Consider the following 19,810-nt stretch of genomic DNA (forward strand, 5'->3'; position numbering starts at 1 on the left):
CCTATCCCACAGATTGACAGAGGTCTCTAAACAATCACAATTTGCACCCAGTGCATTCTGCCTGTGGCTGAAGCTCCACAGCCCTTGAGGACTGCCTGGGGCTCAGCCTCAGCCTGGTCAGCACCTCGGTCTTACAATTCTGCTAACCTTTACGTTAACAATAGATCTCACTGGTGAGCACATCACTTCACCCCCAACCTAGTGACGTCCTGTCGGTCTTACTGAGGCTCCTTGAACCTAGGGACTTGATACAGATTTTCTGCCTGTTAAAAGAAGCCAATGCAACCCACTAAGTGGACAGCCACTTTACAAAAATGAGACATGTGACAAAGAAATTCTCTTGTCCTGATGAAGGGCCTCAGCTGCTCTTCCAAAAAGGCTTCTCATGAGGTGGGCAATATCATGGTCAGCCTCCAACACCCATGGTCCTAGGGCTCCAGGTTCTGAGGAGGCGAAGGCCAGTGAGCAGAGAGGAAAAGGTACAAGAAACATGGCACACAAACTTGGAAGCAACTGATCCCACTCAGTGGATACCTACTGACATAGGACAAACACAGGAAATTGGGTCATTGACAGACACCTCCCTGTTCCCCAAAGGTACAGCATACCAGGCTAGGTCAGTGGTCGGCAAACTGCGGCTCGCGAGCCACATGCGGCTCTTTGGCCCCTTGAGTGTGGCTCTTCCACAAAATACCACGTGCGGGCGCGCATGTACAGTGAGATTGAAACTTCATGGGCCATGCGCAGAAGTCGGTATTTTGTGGAAGAGCCACACTCAAGGGGCCAAAGAGCCACATGTGGCTCGCAAGCCGCAGTTTGCCGACCACTGGGCTAGGTGAACACCAAGCAATCATGCACAACACACACAAACAGACACACTTGTGTACCCACTCATGCATGCTACAGATACATGCACCAACACACGCATGCACAGCATTCACACATTCAGTTTTCATCCCCTTCTCTCACTTCTGAATCTTGCCCAATTAGCTCAGAAAAGGACTTTTTTTTTAATTTTAATTTAAGTTGTGTGCATACATGAGTCTTTTTGGAGTGTGCTCTGTGTCATCTCACAGCTCTCAGTGCTCTCCTCCTCTGTCCTTCAGGACCCAGTGAAAGGTTCCAGTTCTCTTCACTCACAGACTTATGGCCAGTCAGGACCCCACTCCCTCCCCAGTCCCTGGACTTATTAATTCTTAAGGGCACCCGGAGCCCAGGAAAGCCCATGGGAGAACTGGTCATCACTATTAGCCTCTCACAATGAATACAAGTGGCTTGTGGCTTCTCTATAACAGGGGTGTTTTATCCTTCCAATGCCACCCACTTGGGGCCACTTCCAGGTGGCCATCTGAGCTTCCGACCCCAGCTGGGCTGTGGCCAAATCCTTACTCTGTATCCCCAGAGGGAGAAACAGATGCTGCTGGAGGAGCACACAACACAGAAAAAAATGTGTCACCTGTAAAGGGGAACCTGAGTAATATTAAATGTCCATAGGGAAATGGTGACCAGGAATTATCCTCCTGCGGAATGTCACTGTGAGAGCTAGCTGGCGGAATTTCCCACCCATGGGAAAAGACCAGCACTCTGTCCCCTCCCAGCTGCTTCCTGGGCTATGAGCCTTGCAGCCCACAAAGGGTTACACCTGCCATTTCCACAACATTGCAATGTGCCATCGGTGTCACATCACAAAATGGGAGGCTCTAACCCTTTCAGGGCAGACTCCCTCAGGGCCCAGTGGAGATGCAGCCCTAGCCACCAGCTCCATTGAGGCCTGTGGCTGGACATGGCAGAGAGGTTTTGCACAGAAAATTCCAAGAAGAGCCATAAAGGCCTTCTCCATTCCAAGGAGGAGACATGACTGTAAAGTGAGGGAACAGGTACACATCTATTGTCATTTTCATCAGGAAGCCCAACAATGTTGTAACTCGACTGCCCAGAGGCCTTGCCTGGGCTTCCTTTGTCAAGCTCCCCCTCCACACACGTCCTTTTTTGGTGTCAGGGCTCTCAGCTGCCCCAGGAGAATTGGAGCCAGCAGGGAAAGCTACTTTTAGGACTAAAGCAAGTTTTTGGTCTCAATGAAGCCCATGGGCCTAAGAAACAGTTCTCACAGCACTTTCTGCACTGTAAGAGCTGGAACAGAAACCCCACCTCTTCTCTCTAAGTGGAAATCTTCCCATTAGGCAGGGGTTGTGCTGGTTTTGGACACCTATACCAACATCCAGGAAATTGCCAAGCTCAGCTAGAGGGTATATCACATTAGTGGTCCTTTTGTAAAACATGCTACTAAAAGTAAAAGATCCCAACTCAGCATCAAGATCCTATTGGCCTCTCTCCCACCATACCATTCCCCCTCAATCCCCAACCCCATTCTCTCAGCTCTGGCCACACTTACATCCTGGCTGCTCCTCTGACAGCCAAGTTCACTCCAACCCCAGGGCCTTTGCACACTTCCTGTTTCCTCTACCTGGAAGGCTCCTCCCCCAAGTCTCTGTACAAACTTTCTTTCTCAGGTCTCAGCTGAGACAACAAAATGAGATGAATCTCCCCTCCACACATGCCCCTTGATGGGTCTCTACCCCTTTTCCCACTACTTGACATTTTATTTACTCATCTGTTTCTGTGTCCCCCATCCCCAACAAGAACAGAGAACACCTCTTTGTTCAGTGCTACCATCTCAGGGCCCACAAGAGAATGGTGCTCAATACATATTTGTTAAAAAGATGGGGCGGGGGGGAGGAGGGGGGAGGCAGATGAGAAAAGGTACTTCCAGAACTCCCAGCTATGGCCCTCCCATTCCTAGTTAAATAAGCCAAAATGTCTTCATACCCATAGAAAAAATGATAAAAAACAAAACCCTACTTCACACCACATATTATAATTAACCCAAAATAGACTAAGACTTAAATATGAAATGCTAAACCTAGTATAAAACTCTTAGAAGAAAATACTAAAGTGTAAATCATGACCTTGAATTTGGCAACAGATTCTTAAATATGACATCAAAAGCACAATATTTACAAAAGAAAAAAGTTAAATTGGATTTCATCAAAATTCAAATACTTGGTGCAACAAGAAAGTGAAAAAACAACTCTCAGAATAAGAGGAAATATGTACAAACCATATATCTGATAAGAGTTTAGTGCAGCGGTTCTCAACCTGTGGGTCACGACCCCTTCGGGGGTCGAACGACCCTTTCACAGGGGTCACCTAAGACTATCGGAAAACACATATATAATTACATATTGTTTTTGTGATTAATCACTATGCTTTAATTATGTTCAATTTGTAACAATGAAATTGGGGGTCACCACAACATGAGGAACTGTATTAAAGGGTCGCGGCATTAGGAAGGTTGAGAACCACTGGTCTAGTACCAGGGACCATGACCTGGTGGCTCAGCTGGTTGGAGCATCGCCCCCGTACACCAAAAGGTTTCAGGTTTGATCCCTGGTCAGGGCACACAGGAGAGGCAACCAATCGATATCTCTCTCAAAAATCAATAAAAACATATCCTCAGGTGAGGATTTAAAAAAATCAAGAATAGTCTAGTATCAGAAATATATAAAAAACTCTTACAACTCAACAATAAAGAGAACCCAATTCAAAAATGGGCAAAGGACATATATAGATATTTCTCCAATGATACACAAATAGCCAGTAAGCACATAGGTAAGATGTTCAACATCACTAATCATCAGGGAAATGCAAATCAAACCACAATGAGATACCACCTCACACCTACTAGGAAGGCTATAAGAAAAAAATAATTGTTAATCCTCATTCAAGCATATTTTTCCATTGATTTTAGATAGAGTGGAAGGGAAGGGGGGAATAGAGGGAGGAAGGAAGGAAGGGAGGGGGAGACCCAGTTACATGCACGTGACTGGGAATCGAACCCTAAACCCTTCAGTGCATGGGGCAATGCTCCAAACACTGAGCACACTGACCAGCGCAAGAAAAAATTTAACTGGAAAGTAAGTATTGGTGAGGATATAGATAAATTGGAACCCTTATACATTGCTGGAGGGAATATAAAATGGTGTAATGAGCACTAGCCACTTGGCTCAGTGGATAGAGCATCGGCCCAAGGAGTGAAGCATCCCGGGATCAATTCCAGTCAAGGGCCCATACCTTGGTTGCAGGCTCGATCCCCAGCCCTGTTTGGGGCATGCAGAAGGCAACCAATCAATGTCTCTCTCTCACATTGATGTTTCTGTCTCTCCCCCTCCCTTCTACTCTAAAAAAAGCAATGGGAAAATATCCTTGGGTGAAGATTAACAACAACAAAATGGTGTAATGATATGGAAAAGTCTGGCAGTTCCTCAAAAAGTTAAATACAGAATTACCACATGACCCAGAAATTCCAGCTAGGTATATAGTCAAGGGATGTGAAAACAGGTATTCAAAGAAAAACTTGTACATGAATGTTAAAAGCAGCACTATTCACAGTAGCCAATAAGTAAAAATGACCCTACTGTCCATCAACAAATAAATACATAAACAAAATGTGATCCAGCCACACAATGGAATATTATTTAGCCATAAAAAGGAATGAAGTTCCGTTTCATGTCACAACATGAATGATGAAAACATGCTAAATGAGAAAAGCCAGACACAAAAGGCCACATAGTATATGTGAAATGCCCAGGCAAATCCATAGAGACAGAAAGTAGATTAGAGGTTGCTAGGGCTCTGGGAAGTACAGAGGTGGGGAGGGGGGGGGAAGTAAAAAGTGACTACTAACAGGATATAGGTTTCTTTTGGGGGTGATGAAAATGTTCTGGAATTAGAGGTGATGGTTGCACAATGTTGTGAATGTATTAAGATGCCAATAAATTCACACTTTAAAATGTTTGAAAGAGTGAATTTTATGTTATGTGAATTTTACCTTCATATTTTTAAAAAGGCAGGATTAAAAAAACAAAACAGCCCGGCTAGTGTGGCTCAGTGGTTGAGCATCGACCTATGAACCAAGAGGTCTCAGTTTGATTCCCAGTCAGGGGCCCGGATTGTGGACTCGATCCCCAGTGTGAGGCATGCAGGAAGCAGCCGATCAATGATTCTCTCTCATCATGATGTTTCTTTCTCTCTCCCTCTCCTTTCCTCTCTAAAGGCAATTAAAAAATTTGTTTGTTTATTTATTTATTTATTGTTGTTAATGTTCACCCTAGGATATTTTTCCATTGATTTTTAGGGAGAGTGAAAGAGAGAGAGAGAGAAAGACAGAGAGAAACACATCAACTGATTGCCTCCTGCAAGAGCCCAGGCCAGGGAGAAGCCTGCAATCAAGGTACAGGCCCTTGACCAGAATCAAACCCAGGACCCTTTGGTCTGCAGGCCGACGCTCTATCCACTGAGCCAAACTGGCTAGGGCAAAAATACATTTAAAAAAAAAAAGAGAGAGAACCATCTCCCAGAAAAGGAGCCGATGCCTTGGAGTGTGAACATGTAGGGCACACAATATACTGACAGAGAGCCAATGTGGAGAGAGGATCACAGGCAGAGCTCTATTCAAGTAAAGCCCATCACAGGCTTCACTGTGAGTGTGCCACCCATTTCAACCTCACAGGTATTTCACCCATTCGTTCTTCCAAACATGGGCTTACTTTCTACCAGGGACCAGGGCTAATTGGGTCCCATGGTCACCCTTGGGGATTTCCAACAAAAAACCTCCCACCGAGAGTAGCACAGGCCCAGGAAGCCTTAGGAGAACACACACAAAGCTGGGGGTAGACAGTGGACACAGAGCAGGTGGACGATGCAGGGTGAGGTCCCTCCCACGATGGGAGGTACAGTGATCTCTGGATGGCACAGGCTCAAGCTTGTAAAGCACTCTTTTTTCATAAGACAAAGTCATGTTGAAAACCAGCTAACCACCTACTTTATCCATTCTACTGGCTACAGTTGCTATGGATGGCCAACAATGCAGAAGTGAGACTGGTCGCTAATCAAGACTATATTAACTTAGGTCTGAAAACAACAGTATATGGCAGCGGTTCTCAACCTGTGGGTCGAGACCCCTTTGGGGGTCGAACGACCCTTTCAGAGGGGTCGCCTAAGACCATCGGAAAACACATATATAATTACATATTGTTTTTGTGATTAACCACTATGCTTTAATTATGTTCAATTTGTAACAATGAAATTGGAGATCACTACAACATGAGGAACTGTATTAAAGGGTCGTGGCATTAGGAAGGTTGAGAACCACTGGTATATGGGCTATCACAGAATCAAAGTACCAAAGTGAAAAAGTACAGATGATAATAAGAAGCGCCCCAAGGCGAGGGGAGTGGGGGAGCAGGAGAAAGGCTCATGGGACAGAAGGTACCACCAGGCACAAAATGATGCCTGGTTCACCTTCACATGCCTCAGCTTCCTTAACTGTGAAATGGGAACAGAACCTGCCTACTTTATCACTAATGTTCTCCAAGGGCTCCACAAACGGGAGCTGTGAGTGTTATTACAGAAAATATGAACACTATATTGGGAAGTTGTCCCACCTGACAGGCCACTGGCTACAGCCCCTCACAGCAATTCCAGAATCTCTGCTGAAGGTTTTCTACTTGAATTTAAACTAATCACAAGTGGCCATCATCCGCACTTCGTAAATGGCTGTTTTCCCTGCTCTGGGTGATGTGCGTCATAATGCTCCCTGAGGGAATACCTGGGTCAAGCCTGTTTTGTAAACTTTGATTATAGAAAATTGCAAACATATCCACAGAAGTAAAGAGAGCAGCATGATTAACTGCACGCATCCAACACCTATGGTCTTTAGGTGGCCAACCTTGGTCTCCCACACCCCACTAGCTTCTGTGAAGCAAATCCTACCCAACGTGCATTTACAAATGACAGGTCAGTATTTATCACTATCCCACAATCATGATCTTCAACAATTTAACAAGCATTTCTTCATCTGTCACAGTCACACTGCTTGAAATCTATAGGCTCCCCACCACACTCTTTTCCTTTCAATCATACATTGAAGAAATTAGGTCATTTATCCTGTTTCCCACAGATAGGTTTTGCTGGTGGTATCCCTGTGGTATAAAACACACCCAATTTCTCAAAAACCAGGTTTTGAGGCCTAACTAAGCAAGTATGCCCTCCTTGGGGGATGGCCAGTGAGGATGCTCGCTGTTGGGACCCACCATTTCATTAGGTGTCTGAAAACTTATAATTCATAATTCCATCAATTAGCCAGAATATATCAATAGCTGTGTTGTCCATCAGCCAGATGAGGTCATTTAATTAGATTTAAATTAAATTAAATTAAAAGGTGACTTCCTCAAACTATTCCAGGTATGGATTCAGAGCATACCAGAAAGTTCTGTGGGGCAGCACTGAGCTGTGAGGGAAAGCTGCCCTCACCCACTATTTCACATATAAGAGGTAGATATGCTTGCTTCTTTTCCTCTACCAATTTTCAAAATGAGCTGATTCCCTACTGGCAAGTGTCTTCCTTTCCTTTGTGTGCCAACATAAACAGATTTTTTTTTTACCCCTTCGGTGCAGCAATTCAGGGACTCCTTGTTCTCCCTCCTGCTCAACTGCCCACCCTTGACCATGGGAGGCCCTGTGGGTTCTTTTGGCACAACCCCAGGACTGTCTGATGCAACAGGGATATTCCAATGCAGATTCAGAATTAAACCATTTTAACCTAAATGCTTTGATTTTATATTTACACTTTTATTTCATGCTGAAATTTTTGGTTCTTAAAGACATTAATGACTTATTTTCTTCTATAACATATAATACTAAGACTATTGGTATTGTTAACCTGAAACCAAAAATATGATTTCTAAAAACAGTTAAAGATTTTTAAAATTTTTCATTTTGCCTTTATGCTGTACCTCACTAAAATATTTACAAACTATTGTATTTAAAAGTCATGTAAATACATGCATCTAGATTCATTTATTTCATTTTCCATTGGTTTTTAAGGATTGCCACATGCCCTTTGACATACTTTTATAACTAGGGCCCCAGTGCACGAATTCGTGCACCTTGAAAGGAAATGTGGGCCACGAGGCTGCAGTAGGCCCAGGGGCAGGTCTCGGCCCATCCTCCGCGCCCCCGCCTGGCCCCTCCCACCATGGCCCTGGTTCCATCTGCTGGCAGCCCCTCTCTGCTGCTGCCGCTCCCACAGCTAACAGTGCCGGCCCCACTCGAACCTGCTGAAAGCGCGGAGCAATTGGGGCCGGTGCCAGCAGCAGGTGCAAGTGGCGGCTGCTGCCCTGATCACCCCTCAGAAGCAGCGGGAGGTAGAGAAGTCCTCAGGGGTGATCAGGGCCGGCAGCCGCCGCTGATGGTAACGAGTGATCGGGACTGGCACTGGGTGCAAGCGGTGGCTCCAGCGCCAGCAGCAGGTGCGAGGGCCGGGCAGGACCGCAGTGCGGTGCGCGGGAGCAAAGAATTTTCAGTAACCACCAGAGGCTTGCCCCCATGACAGCGACCGGTGCCCACCTTGGTCTGGCACCCCCGCTCACCTGCTCCACCATCCCACCTCAGCCAACACCCACCATGTTCCACACATGCCCTCTGGTGGTCAGTGCACATCACAGCAACCAGTTGTTCCGCCGTTTGGTCTATTTGCATATTAGCCTTTTATTATATAGGATAATGTAAAAGACACACCCAGTGCTACACAGAAAAAAACCCAGGTAAGTCTCCAGTAACCCTGTCCCCTCTTATTCCTCCTCAGAGGTGACCATGTGGTTCACTTATCCTATATAATAAAAGCCTAATATGCTAAGTGTCCGGTCATCCAGTCGTCCGTTCAACCAATCAAAGTGTAATATGCTAATGATATGCTAAGGCCGCTCAACTGCTCCCTATGGCGTGCACTGACCACCAGCGGGCAGACGCTCCAACTGGTAGGTTAGCTTGCTGCTAGGGTTCGGCTGATTGGGACTGAGCGAGGCGGGCCAGACACACCCTAGAGCCCTTCCTCATCCCTCCCCAGCCCCAATCGTGCACCAGTGGAGTCCCTCGGCCTGGCCTGCACCCTCTCGCAATTCAAGACCCCTTGGGGGATGTCGGAGAGCCGATTTCAGCCCAATCCTGCAGCCAGGCCAAGGGACCCCACTGTTGCACGAATTCGTGCACCAAGCCTCTAGTACAGTGGTTCTCAGCCTTCCTAATGCCGTGACCCTTTAATACAGTTCCTCATGTTGTGGTGACCCCAACCATAAAATTATTTTCGTTGCTACTTCATAACTGCAATTTTGCTACTGTTATGAATCTGATATGCAGGATTTATTTTCATTGTTACAAATTGAACATAATTAAAGCATAGTGATTAATCACAAAAACAATATGTAATTATATATGTGTTTTCCGATGGTCTTAGGCGACCCCTGTGAAAGGGTCATTCGACCCCCAAAGGGGTCGTGATCCACAGGTTGAGAACCGCTGCTCTAGTAGGTTATACTTCCATTTTTTAAAAATTAAATATAAGCAAATACATATACATCCATATCCCCCCACCTTTCCTTGGATAAAAGTGAACACACTACATCTCTTTATCCTTTACCTTGTTCTTTTTTCCAGTTGTCACTTCACTCTTAATATTCCATCACCATGACATGTAGATCTCATCCTTCATTCACCGAGGGGCTAGGGTCCACCCTATCAGTCCCCAGCCCCAACTGACAAACACCTAAATCATTTCCAGTTTTGTTACTTCAGAATGTTTTAATGAATAACCCTATCACAATCCTTTTTTTTAAAATATATTTTTATTGATTTCAGAGAGAAAGGGAGAGGGGAGAGAGATAGAAACATCAATGATGAGAGAGAATCACTGACTGACTGCCTCCTGCATGCCCCAGCACTGGGGATCAAGCCCACAACCCGGGCATGTGCCCTGAACGGGAATCGAACCATGACCTCCTAGTTCATAGATAGATGCTCAACTACTGAGCCATGCCAGCTGGGCCACAATCCTTCTTTTTAACAGTGTATCTTTGGGATAAATTTATAGAGGTAGAATTGCTGGAGCAAAGGGTAAGCAATTCCCACTCAGAGGAGTTATAACCCCCCCCCCCCCAAGAAATGTATGGTGGAGTCTGATTCCCACCAACAGAACGGAGTCCACCTCTGTGGGAAAAGGTCAGAAATGTTGTTTTGATGAAGCTCCAACAACCATTGTTAGTATCAGAGAAACTAAGTATTTTCCATACCTTGGTTGGTTAAGGGCCATCTGCATTACTCTTTCTGTGAACTGTCTGTTTTTCTATAAGTCACACCCATTTTTGATCCTGAACACCCAGCACAAATTGCATATACAAATGTTCTTTATTTTTTTTAATCCTCACCCAAGGATATTTTTCTATTGATTTTTAAAGATAGTGGAAGAGAGAGGGAAAGACAGAGAAATATCAATGTGAGAGAAACTCATCGATTGGTTGCCTTCTGCACTCACCCCGACCAGGGCCCGGGCCGGGAAGGAACCTGCAACAGAGGTACATGCCCTTGACTGGAATCAAACCCAGGACCCTTCAGTCTGCAGGCCGATGCTCTATCCACTAAGCCAAATCGGCCAGTCACAAATCGCCAAAAGGTGCAAACAGCCCAAATTCATCCCAGATGAACATAGGTAAACAAAATGTGATCCATCTCTGCAATGAAATATCACACAGCCATAAAAATGGATAAGGTGAGATTCATGCTACAAAGTGGATGAACCTCAAAAACATTACACAGAGTAAGAGAAATCAAACACACAAGGTCATATGTTATGATTTTGTTGATATGAAATCTACATCACAGGCAAATCCATAGACACAGCAAGTAGATTAGTGGTTGCCAGGTTAGTGGCTGGGAGAGGGGAATGGAGAGTGACTGCTAATGTGGACAGGGTTTCTTTCAGTGGTTTGGAATCAGAGAGAGGTAATGGTTGCACCACTCCTGACTATACACCCCAAAAATTAAAAATCACTGAAATATATACTATAATTGGTGAGTTCTATGGTATGAACATTATATTTCAATTTAAAAAATTCTTTTTAAACACCAGTAAAATTTGGTTTTGTTAGAATACTCTGGGCCTTGGCTAGGTAGCTCAGTTGGTTAGAGCATTGTCCCAATACACCAAGGTTGTAGGTTCCATTCCCAGTCAGGGCACATAAAAGAATCAACCAATGAATGCATAAATAAATGGAACAACAAATCAATGTTTCTCTCTCTCTCCACCCCCATTCCTTCCTCTCTTTCTCTAAAAGCAATTTTAAATTAAAAAAAAGAAAAGAATATTCTGTAAATGTTTTCCTAACACAAGTACTTGACCATGCCCATGTTTTCTTGCTATAGGTAGATAAGAGCTGAAACCTAACAAAACTGACCCCTATACCCTCGTCAAATACCACACTCAGCCCAGCAGGCAATCTGAGCAGCTGTGATGCAGGTTAGGACATGTACTCCTTGATAAGTCACCTGCCAGCTGGACTAGGAGGAAGCAGTTGACTGACCCAGGAGGTCTCCACACTGCCTCCAAGTCCTATGATAACTCTGGGTTCTACATTCTTCTCCAGATAGGCAGCCTTAGGTCAAAACGTTGCTGGCCAGGCCCTGATAGCAACAGACAAAATCCCACCTGGATGGAGGGATCTGCCTGCTGGGTCTTGAGAGTCCTTGACACAGCCTGCACTTGACAGCTCTAAGCAGTGGGGCCGTGGCTCAGTTTCCCCACAGACACGAAGCAAGATAAGGGCAACCAGCTCCAAGCACCAGTACAAGGCCCTGCACTGCTGACAATGGTTAAGGGAAAATTCTACCAGTTTTGGTCAGCATTGGGAAATCACAGAAATGGCCAGAGGGCCAAGGACACCTGGCCAGGATTATCCTTGGCCTCTGATCCTCACAGAGGATCGGCTCATCCTATTTAGGCCAGGGCTTTTCAAATGAGTGATCCCTGAGACATGAGAGGAGAGCAAATGGAGGCCAGCAGGGTCTGGGTAGCCCCGTGGAGATAGTCTTATCACACAATCCTGTAGGGAGACTTGACTCCTTCCATTTCCTCTAAGAGGTGGCCATCAGCTTCTGAAGCAGCACTCAGTTTCAAATGTTCAAAGACCTGAATGAGTCAGAGCCTTCATTACACAGATACCAGAACCCAAGCACTCACCTGGCTTCTGGGCATGGGACTCTGGTCCTACCAGCTGGCCATGGCAGCAGCTATGTAAAAGGCAACTTGCATCAACGTGCTTACCAACCTAAAGTGAAGGACAGAGAAAGAAACCTGAGTTTTCAAGGAAAGTTTCTAGAACATTCTGGCAGTTTTAAATGCCTCCAACCCCTGTGATTACATAGTGAAATTTTAGATTTCAACCATAGGTCTGTCTCAGCCATCTTCCACAGAGGGGCAGCTGAGGAAATAAATTTCTATCAGTCTCTAACCTATAAACACTAGCATGGCAGATGCTGTCTTCAACAATATGATAGAGATGAGACTGTACACAGCCAAACACCAATGTGCCAAACACCCAGAAAATGGTTCAAGGTTTGACTATAACAGTAATGACATTAACAGTAATACCCAGCATTTAATAGGTGTTTAACAGTGAGTTCCAGGTACTGTGTCAAAAATCTCAGTATTTCTATGAATCCCCAGGACAACTTTAGGGGCAGATTACAGAATCATACCCATTTACAGAAAAAGAATCTGATGTGCCCAATACTCAGGAATTTGGTCACCTAGGTCTCCCTCTCCAGGTGCGTATTCCCTGGCACAGACCACAGAGAAACTACCCATTGTTCCAGCAGTGCAAGGTTTGCTCTCAAGAAGTTGAGAGTGCAATGTGTCTGGGGCCAAGCACACTTCACCTCCCAAATGCAGGTGGCTTCACCTTTGAGGGACAACTCACAGTTTTACCCCAGGAGTCATCTCCAGAGATAATACTGCCCAGGGAAGAAGGTGCTGCCTGTTTTACAGACAGGAAAACTAAGTTTAAAAAATATTCGGGAACTTTCCTGAGATCACAGAGACAGCAGACATCCAGGGCTTCAGGCGCATAGGCTAAAACACAGTGAACCAGCCAAATCCTGGACTCCTGGGCAGTGCTGTCAGTTTTACCTTGCTGAGTGTTATCATTCTTTGTGCCCAAAGAATGCTTGCTCTGATATGAAACCTTTATTTTTAAACTGAGATCACAGCAATTCACAGCTCATGGACGGTGAGAAACACTCCCACAGGAGAACTTGTAAAATAAGCAAGTATCAGTGATATTTGGGCACCAAGGAGCACACAGTGTTCTCCTCAGCGAGGTCTAGGGCAGGAAACACAGTGGATACAGTTAATCCTAGTTCTTTCATACACCCAAGCAGTGGCCCCTCTCTGCTATGGAGGGTGAAGCCTCAGAAATAGGGGCCATGGGCTTTCCAGGCACCTGCTCTCTTCAGGATCAAGGTCAATACACAAAAGTCAACAGTACTGCCTGGCCAGTGTTGCTTAGTGGTTGAGAATCGACCTATGAACCAGGAGGTCATGGTTCGATTCTGGTCAGGCAAGTGCCCGGGTTGCAGGCTCAATCCCCAGTTGATCAAAGATTCTCTCTCATCATTGATGTTTCTATCTCTCTCTCCCTCTCCCTTTCTCTTGGAAATCAATAAAAATTAAAAGTTAACGGTATTTCTACATAATGGCAACGAATAAACGCAAAGCATTTTTAAAAATCCATTTACAACAGCATAAATGTGAAATAGTTAAGGATAAATTCGATTTTTTAAAATGTGCAAGACCTACAAACTGAAAACTATAACAATACATCCTTGAGAAAAATAAAAGAAAAACTAAATAAATAGGTCTTGTCCATGGGTCAGAAGTATCAATTCTCCCTCCCAAATTGGACCACAGATTCAACGCTGTCCCAATAAAAAATTCCTATCATGCTTTTTTGTAGAAAAAACAAGCTGATTCTAAAATTTATATGAAAATGCCAAGGACCTGGAATAGTGAAAACAACACTGAAAAAGAGGAACAAATTTGAAGGGCTTACCCTACCATAAAGCTACAATAAACAAGTCTGTAATATGGACATAAAGACAAACATGTAGATGGGTGACCAGAATATACCCATGCACATGTGGATAACTGATTTTCAACAAAGATCCAAGTATTCTATTCTATGAGACCATAAGACACTGAACAACATTTCCTAGAGGGTTAACTGGCAAGAAGGTAGGTCATTTTTTTTTCTTTTTTTAATTGATTTTTTTAAGGGGGGGGGGCAGGGCAGAGAGAGAGAAACATTAATATGAGAGTGAAACATGAATCGGCTGTCTCCTGTACACCCCCCATCAGGGATTGAGCCTGCAACCTGGCATGTGTCCTGACCAGGAATTGAACCAGCAACCTTTTGGTGCATGGGACAGTGCTCAACCTACTGAGCCACACTGGCCAAGGTGAGGAAGGTTATCTTAACAATCTGTTATTACAACACACACATTGCATCATGGGTAGAGTGCAATATGCAAGAAGTTTTAAGGTCACCATGCTCCACCATGGCTTTCCCCATCTTAGCTCATGGCACATCCACAGTCTACTAGCTGCTCAGATTAAAATGTGGAATTGCCGTCTTAATCTGACTATCCCACTATCCAGTCCATCTGGAAATCCTGTTGATTCTGTCATCAAACATACCTAGGGTCCAACCAGTTCTCACACCTCCACTGGCCACACCATCCTCTCTGCTATGATGGAGGCCAGCAAACTAGGCCCCCTGCTTTCAATCCTCAGCGTGAAACCCTTTGAAGGTCCTGCATTCACTTAGAATGAAGCTTGAGTTCAGACAGTATGGCTCAGTGGTTGAGCATCAACTCACACACCAAGAGGTCACAGGCTCGATTCCCATTCCCGGCACATGCCAGGGTTCGAGCTCAATCCCCAGTAGGGGGGCGTGTAGGAGGCAGCCAACTGATGTTCTCTCTCATTGATGTTTCTATCTTTCTCTCCCTTCCTCACTCGCTAAAAATCAATTTTAAAAAGTGGTTTTTTTTTAATAATAAAAGAATGAAGCTCGAGTCTCTCCTATATTTTAAGGCCTACCCACTGGCCAGTTGTTTATCCTGCTCCATCCTTGCTGGCTCCCTGGCCATGACTCCAATACACCAGGCACCCTCCCACCTGGGGGTCTTTTTATGTTTTAAATAAAATCCCAGACACTTTATCATTTTAACAATTAATTCTTCAATTTGCAACCCAAATTAAAAAGGACCTTTGAAAATATAACTACCATGGCCCAGCTGGTGTGGCTCAGTGGTTGAGCATCGATCTATGAACCAGGAGGTCACGGTTCAATTCCCAGTCAGGGCAGTTGCCCAGATTGCAGGCTCCATCCCCAGTGAGGGGCCTGCAGGAGGCAGCCGATCAATTATTCTTTCTCATTATTGATGTTTCTCTCTCTCTCTCTCTCTCTCTCTCTCTCTCTCCCTCTCCCTTCCCTTCTGAAATATATATATGAAATGCCATATAAAAATCCCTAAATGTCAACAAATGCCTAGTCCATATTCACGAAACTTCTCAGAAATGCCTGTATACAGCCTGTTCTAACAATAGTTGCCAGAGCATTTGTATTAGCTGTTCCCTCTGTTTTGATCACTTCCCCCCTCCCAATGGCTGACCCCAAGTTGATACTCAAATGTCTCCCCCTCAGAGGCCCACCTGCTGCTCTCCCACAGTCCTGGCCTCTCTGCAAGCTCCACACAGGCAGCTATTGTGTTTATGGACTTTCTTACCCGACAAAAACATAAATGCCACAAGGAAAGGGATGTCTGATACCTGTTTTATTCCAAGCACCTAGGACAGTGTCAGAAACACATACCAGGTGCCCGATATATATTTATGGAATGAATGAACAGGGATGGTTTAACATTGAAGGAACCAATCTGAGGAGCAGAAGCTCTCAGATACAATTAGTGTGAAAGTTGAAAAGGAGCTGAAACCAAGCAGAGACCACTTAGCACCATGAGATTTGGGAGCATTTCTCTCAAACAAAATATAATCGCTTTTCGCTGATACAACATTTAAACTGTTTTGCCATCTACCCACACTAGATGGGTTTAGAGAGCTTTCAGTTTTTATTTCCAACCCATACATTTAAAACAGTATCAAGTAACCCTTAAGTACATAATTACCAACTCATAAGAGGCTCTTCAGTTCCCTTGATAAATCATTATGGTTTGGCTTTGACCCTGCACCTGGGTACTCCACTTACATACACACACACACAGACACACACACACACACACACACACACACACACACACCAACTCTGAGACGAGACAACCCCCCAACACAATGATTTCCCAGTTTGAGAGAGATCACACTTGGTGAGAGGGCAGCCATGGTGATTTACATGAAATCAAGTCACTGCTTTGGGCAACAGAAGTCCTTCATAACCATTTCATCCTCTGGAGCTCAAGCAAGTAAAGTCAGCTCCCTTTTGACTTGAGGGGAGGAGCCCCAGCCAGACACTGGCTGCTGCTGGCTAGGGAGCTCCAGTTTCAAGGAGACGCTCAGGTTGCAGCACCCGTGGCCAGCCCAGTGCAGGGACTGGTCTCTGGGGGCCATGGGCACCTGACTGGGAAGCCTGGGCTCTCCAAGGCAGCCACAGAGGGCCCATCATCCCTGCCAGAGGCCCAGCCCTTATGAAAACTGCACACTTCTGGTATCCTGCACTAACCAAACACTTGTGCTATCCTAAAATTCTTTAACTATCTACAACCAAGTATTTACCACCACCCTGGCTCAAATCCAGTCTTGGGAACATGACATTAGACAAAAAAACTCTGAGGTGAAACCCAACAATACATTCCACCTTCTCCCATCTACAGGTCCACAAAGTCCACTTTTTCCATGCAATCCAAGTGCTCCTGAAAGACAAGGGTTACCTAGACCCTCTCTGTCAACAGTCTTAGCAACAAATGCACTGCCAAACTATTAGGAAGGGAACACCCTGGCCAGCCCTATCAGAAAGGAAGAAACTGAAGCAGAGCAATTGTGCAGCATGTCAAGATTCACTTGAGCCGACAATTCAGTTTTCTCATCTGGGATCAGCAAACTACTGTCTGGGCCTGATGTGGTAAACGGGTTTCCTGGGACACAACCATGCCCACCCAAATGTGCACTACCTACAGCTGCTGCTCCTACAACAGTGGTTCTCAACCTGTGGGTCGCGACCCCTTTGGTGGTCAAACGACCCTTTCACAGGGGTCGCCTAAGACCATCCTGCATATCAGATATTTACATTACGATTCATAACAGTAGCAACATTACAGTTATGAAGTAGCAACGAAAATAATTTTATGGTTGGGTCACAACATGAGGAACTGTATTTAAAGGGCCAGAAGTTTGAGAACCACTGTCCTACAAAGTAGAGCTGAATAGGAGCAACAGAGATAGTACAACCCCAAAAGCCAAAAATATTTACTTCCTGCAGTCCTGACAGGCTGTGCCAAGTATTAAAGGAACAGAGGTGACCCAGCCACAGTGGCATGCCTGAAACAAAAAGGACAGAGGCATAAGAAGGAAGTGCGCTGGCTCCATGTTGGCCCCAGAGGACAAAGCAGTACCTGCTCTCCCCCTGGGATGGAGACTTATTAACCTGCAGAGCAGAAGAGAGCATGACTTGGCACACTAAATGCGAAGAACCAGTCCCATGAGGGCCACGGAGCCAACAGCAAGGCCACACAAGCCCATCCTTGGCAACAGAGTTGGCCTGTCTTCACTGTCAAGCTGAGGTAACAGCCAGTATGTGCTTTCCAGGGCCTTGGTTTGCCCCTGCCTGTCCTCCCTCAGCCACAGTAACCACAATCTCACTGAGAGAGAGATGGTCCATTCCCTGCACTGCGCCAATGAGGCCATTCCTAAAGTCCCTTAAAAACCCCAATGCTAGCAACATCTCACCATGGATGTTAAGGCTCTGCATGCTTTAGGCCCAGATGACCCTATGGAAGTCATCTGGCACACACATTTGTATGTGTACACACCCACACACAGACATACCCCATGCTCCTTGTCTCAATTCTTCACACCCACATCTGCCTGCCTCTACCACCAGACCTTTGCACATGTTGTTCCCACCACTGGGAAAGCCCTTCCTCCCACTCATCCTTCAGACACAAGCACCTGTTATTCAGGCCCACCCTACCTGACCAGCTCTTACCCCATCAACCCTTCCATCCCAAAGGACTAAAGCCCCATCACTTGGCACAGCTGAAATTTGACATCTGGCATCAAGCATCCCCAAATGCTCCTCAAGAGAAAAGGTTCTCACTCATCTCCTTATCCAATGCCCAACGAGACACACAGGAGAAAATAGGGAAATGGAATCGTCCCTGAGTTATAAATACCCAATCACTGTTTCCACCATGGACTTCAGTAAACCTAACAATATAAACTCTATCCAGGAACAGGCAACATGGAGACAGGCAAGAACACAGCCCAGGAGGTCAGTTTGATTTCCTGTCAGGGCACATGCCTGGGTTGTGGGGTGTGCAGGAGGCAGCCGATCAATGATTCTCTCTCATCATTGATGTTTCTATCGCTCTAACCCTCTCCCTAACTCTCTGAAATCGAACATATATGTATGTATACACACACACACACACACACACAAACATACAAAATAGAAATAGACTGAGATACAGAGAACAAACTGATGGTTGCCAGACAGGAAGTGGGGGAGTGAGGGGCTAGGTGAAAAAGGGGGAGGGAGTAAGAAATACAATTGGCAGTTACAAAATAGTCATGGGGATATAGAGTACAGCATAGGGAATACGGTAAACGATTTTTCGGACCTCTATTTAACAGACTCCAGACTTAATGAACAAAATTTCCAGTCCATATGTCATATGTGAAAATAAACACCCTGTTAATTTTAAAATGCTTTTAACCAAGATTTGCTTATAATTAAATTAACAGGTTATTTTGTTGTTGTTGTTAAACTCACTGTTATTTTTAACAAATTTTAGCGGATGGGTCATATGTTAGAAAAAACTGTAGTAATTTCACTCACATAAATATTACATATCTACAACTGTAGTCTACATATTTAAATCCAAGAATCACTACTCACAAACAATGTGCAGCAAATGAATAGCACATAATCACACCACATCTCACACAGTAATTGCTTCTGCTGTCCAGTGGCCTGACTTTCTGCAGCAGTTTTTTGTTTGTTTGTTTGTTTTTAACCTATCTCCATTGATCTCAGAGAGGAAGGGAGAGGGAGAGAGAGAAACACGATGAGAGAATCACTGATCGGCTGCCTCCCACACACACCCCACTAGGGACCGAGCCCACAACCCGGGCACACGCCCCAGGCCAGAATTGAACCCAGGACCCGCAGCCCACAGGCTGATGCTCTATCCACTGAGCCAAACTGGCCAGGGCTGCAGCAGTTTTAATGCCTGCCAGTCCAAATTCCAAGGAACATTAAGCCACGCCCCAGCCGTGTGCATTTGTTTACTAATGGTAACTGGTGAATGCATGCATTTACTAGAGCTATTTCAGTATAAATTTAAAATTACTGTAATACATATAGAAAACATTTCTGTAAAATTAAACTTTTCATACATAATTTTAATTACACAAATGTGTTTACATAAGTAAAAATAGGTAAACTTAACTAATTTGTCAATTTTTTAACATAAGAATTCAGAAAACCTATTTTATTATATAACGAACTTTCAGCTTTAATGGACACTCACCTTTGCTCAAATTAGTCCATTATATTAAGACTAGAGGCCCGGTGCACAAAAATTTGTGCACGGGGGGGGGGGGTCCCTCAGCCCGGCCTGTGCCCTCTCC

At 45.0% G+C, this 19,810-nt stretch overlaps 1 protein-coding gene across 6 annotated transcripts in view; it reads right to left on the minus strand.

Annotated features, from left to right (window-relative positions):
• Positions 1 to 19,810, minus strand: part of GATAD2A (GATA zinc finger domain containing 2A) — an 81,896-nt gene that overhangs the window by 45,777 nt on the left and 16,309 nt on the right. For all 6 annotated transcript variants that reach the window (XM_014545729.1, XM_014545728.1, XM_005873808.2 and 3 more), the window contains exon 2: positions 12,128 to 12,215. In XM_014545729.1, the coding sequence (XP_014401215.1) occupies positions 12,128 to 12,142 (15 nt within the window). In that variant the 5' untranslated portion in view covers positions 12,143 to 12,215. The remainder of the gene's footprint in view (positions 1 to 12,127; positions 12,216 to 19,810) is intronic.

Source organism: Myotis brandtii, unplaced genomic scaffold, assembly GCF_000412655.1.
Source record: "Myotis brandtii unplaced genomic scaffold, ASM41265v1 scaffold421, whole genome shotgun sequence".
Taxonomy (NCBI): domain Eukaryota; kingdom Metazoa; phylum Chordata; class Mammalia; order Chiroptera; family Vespertilionidae; genus Myotis; species Myotis brandtii.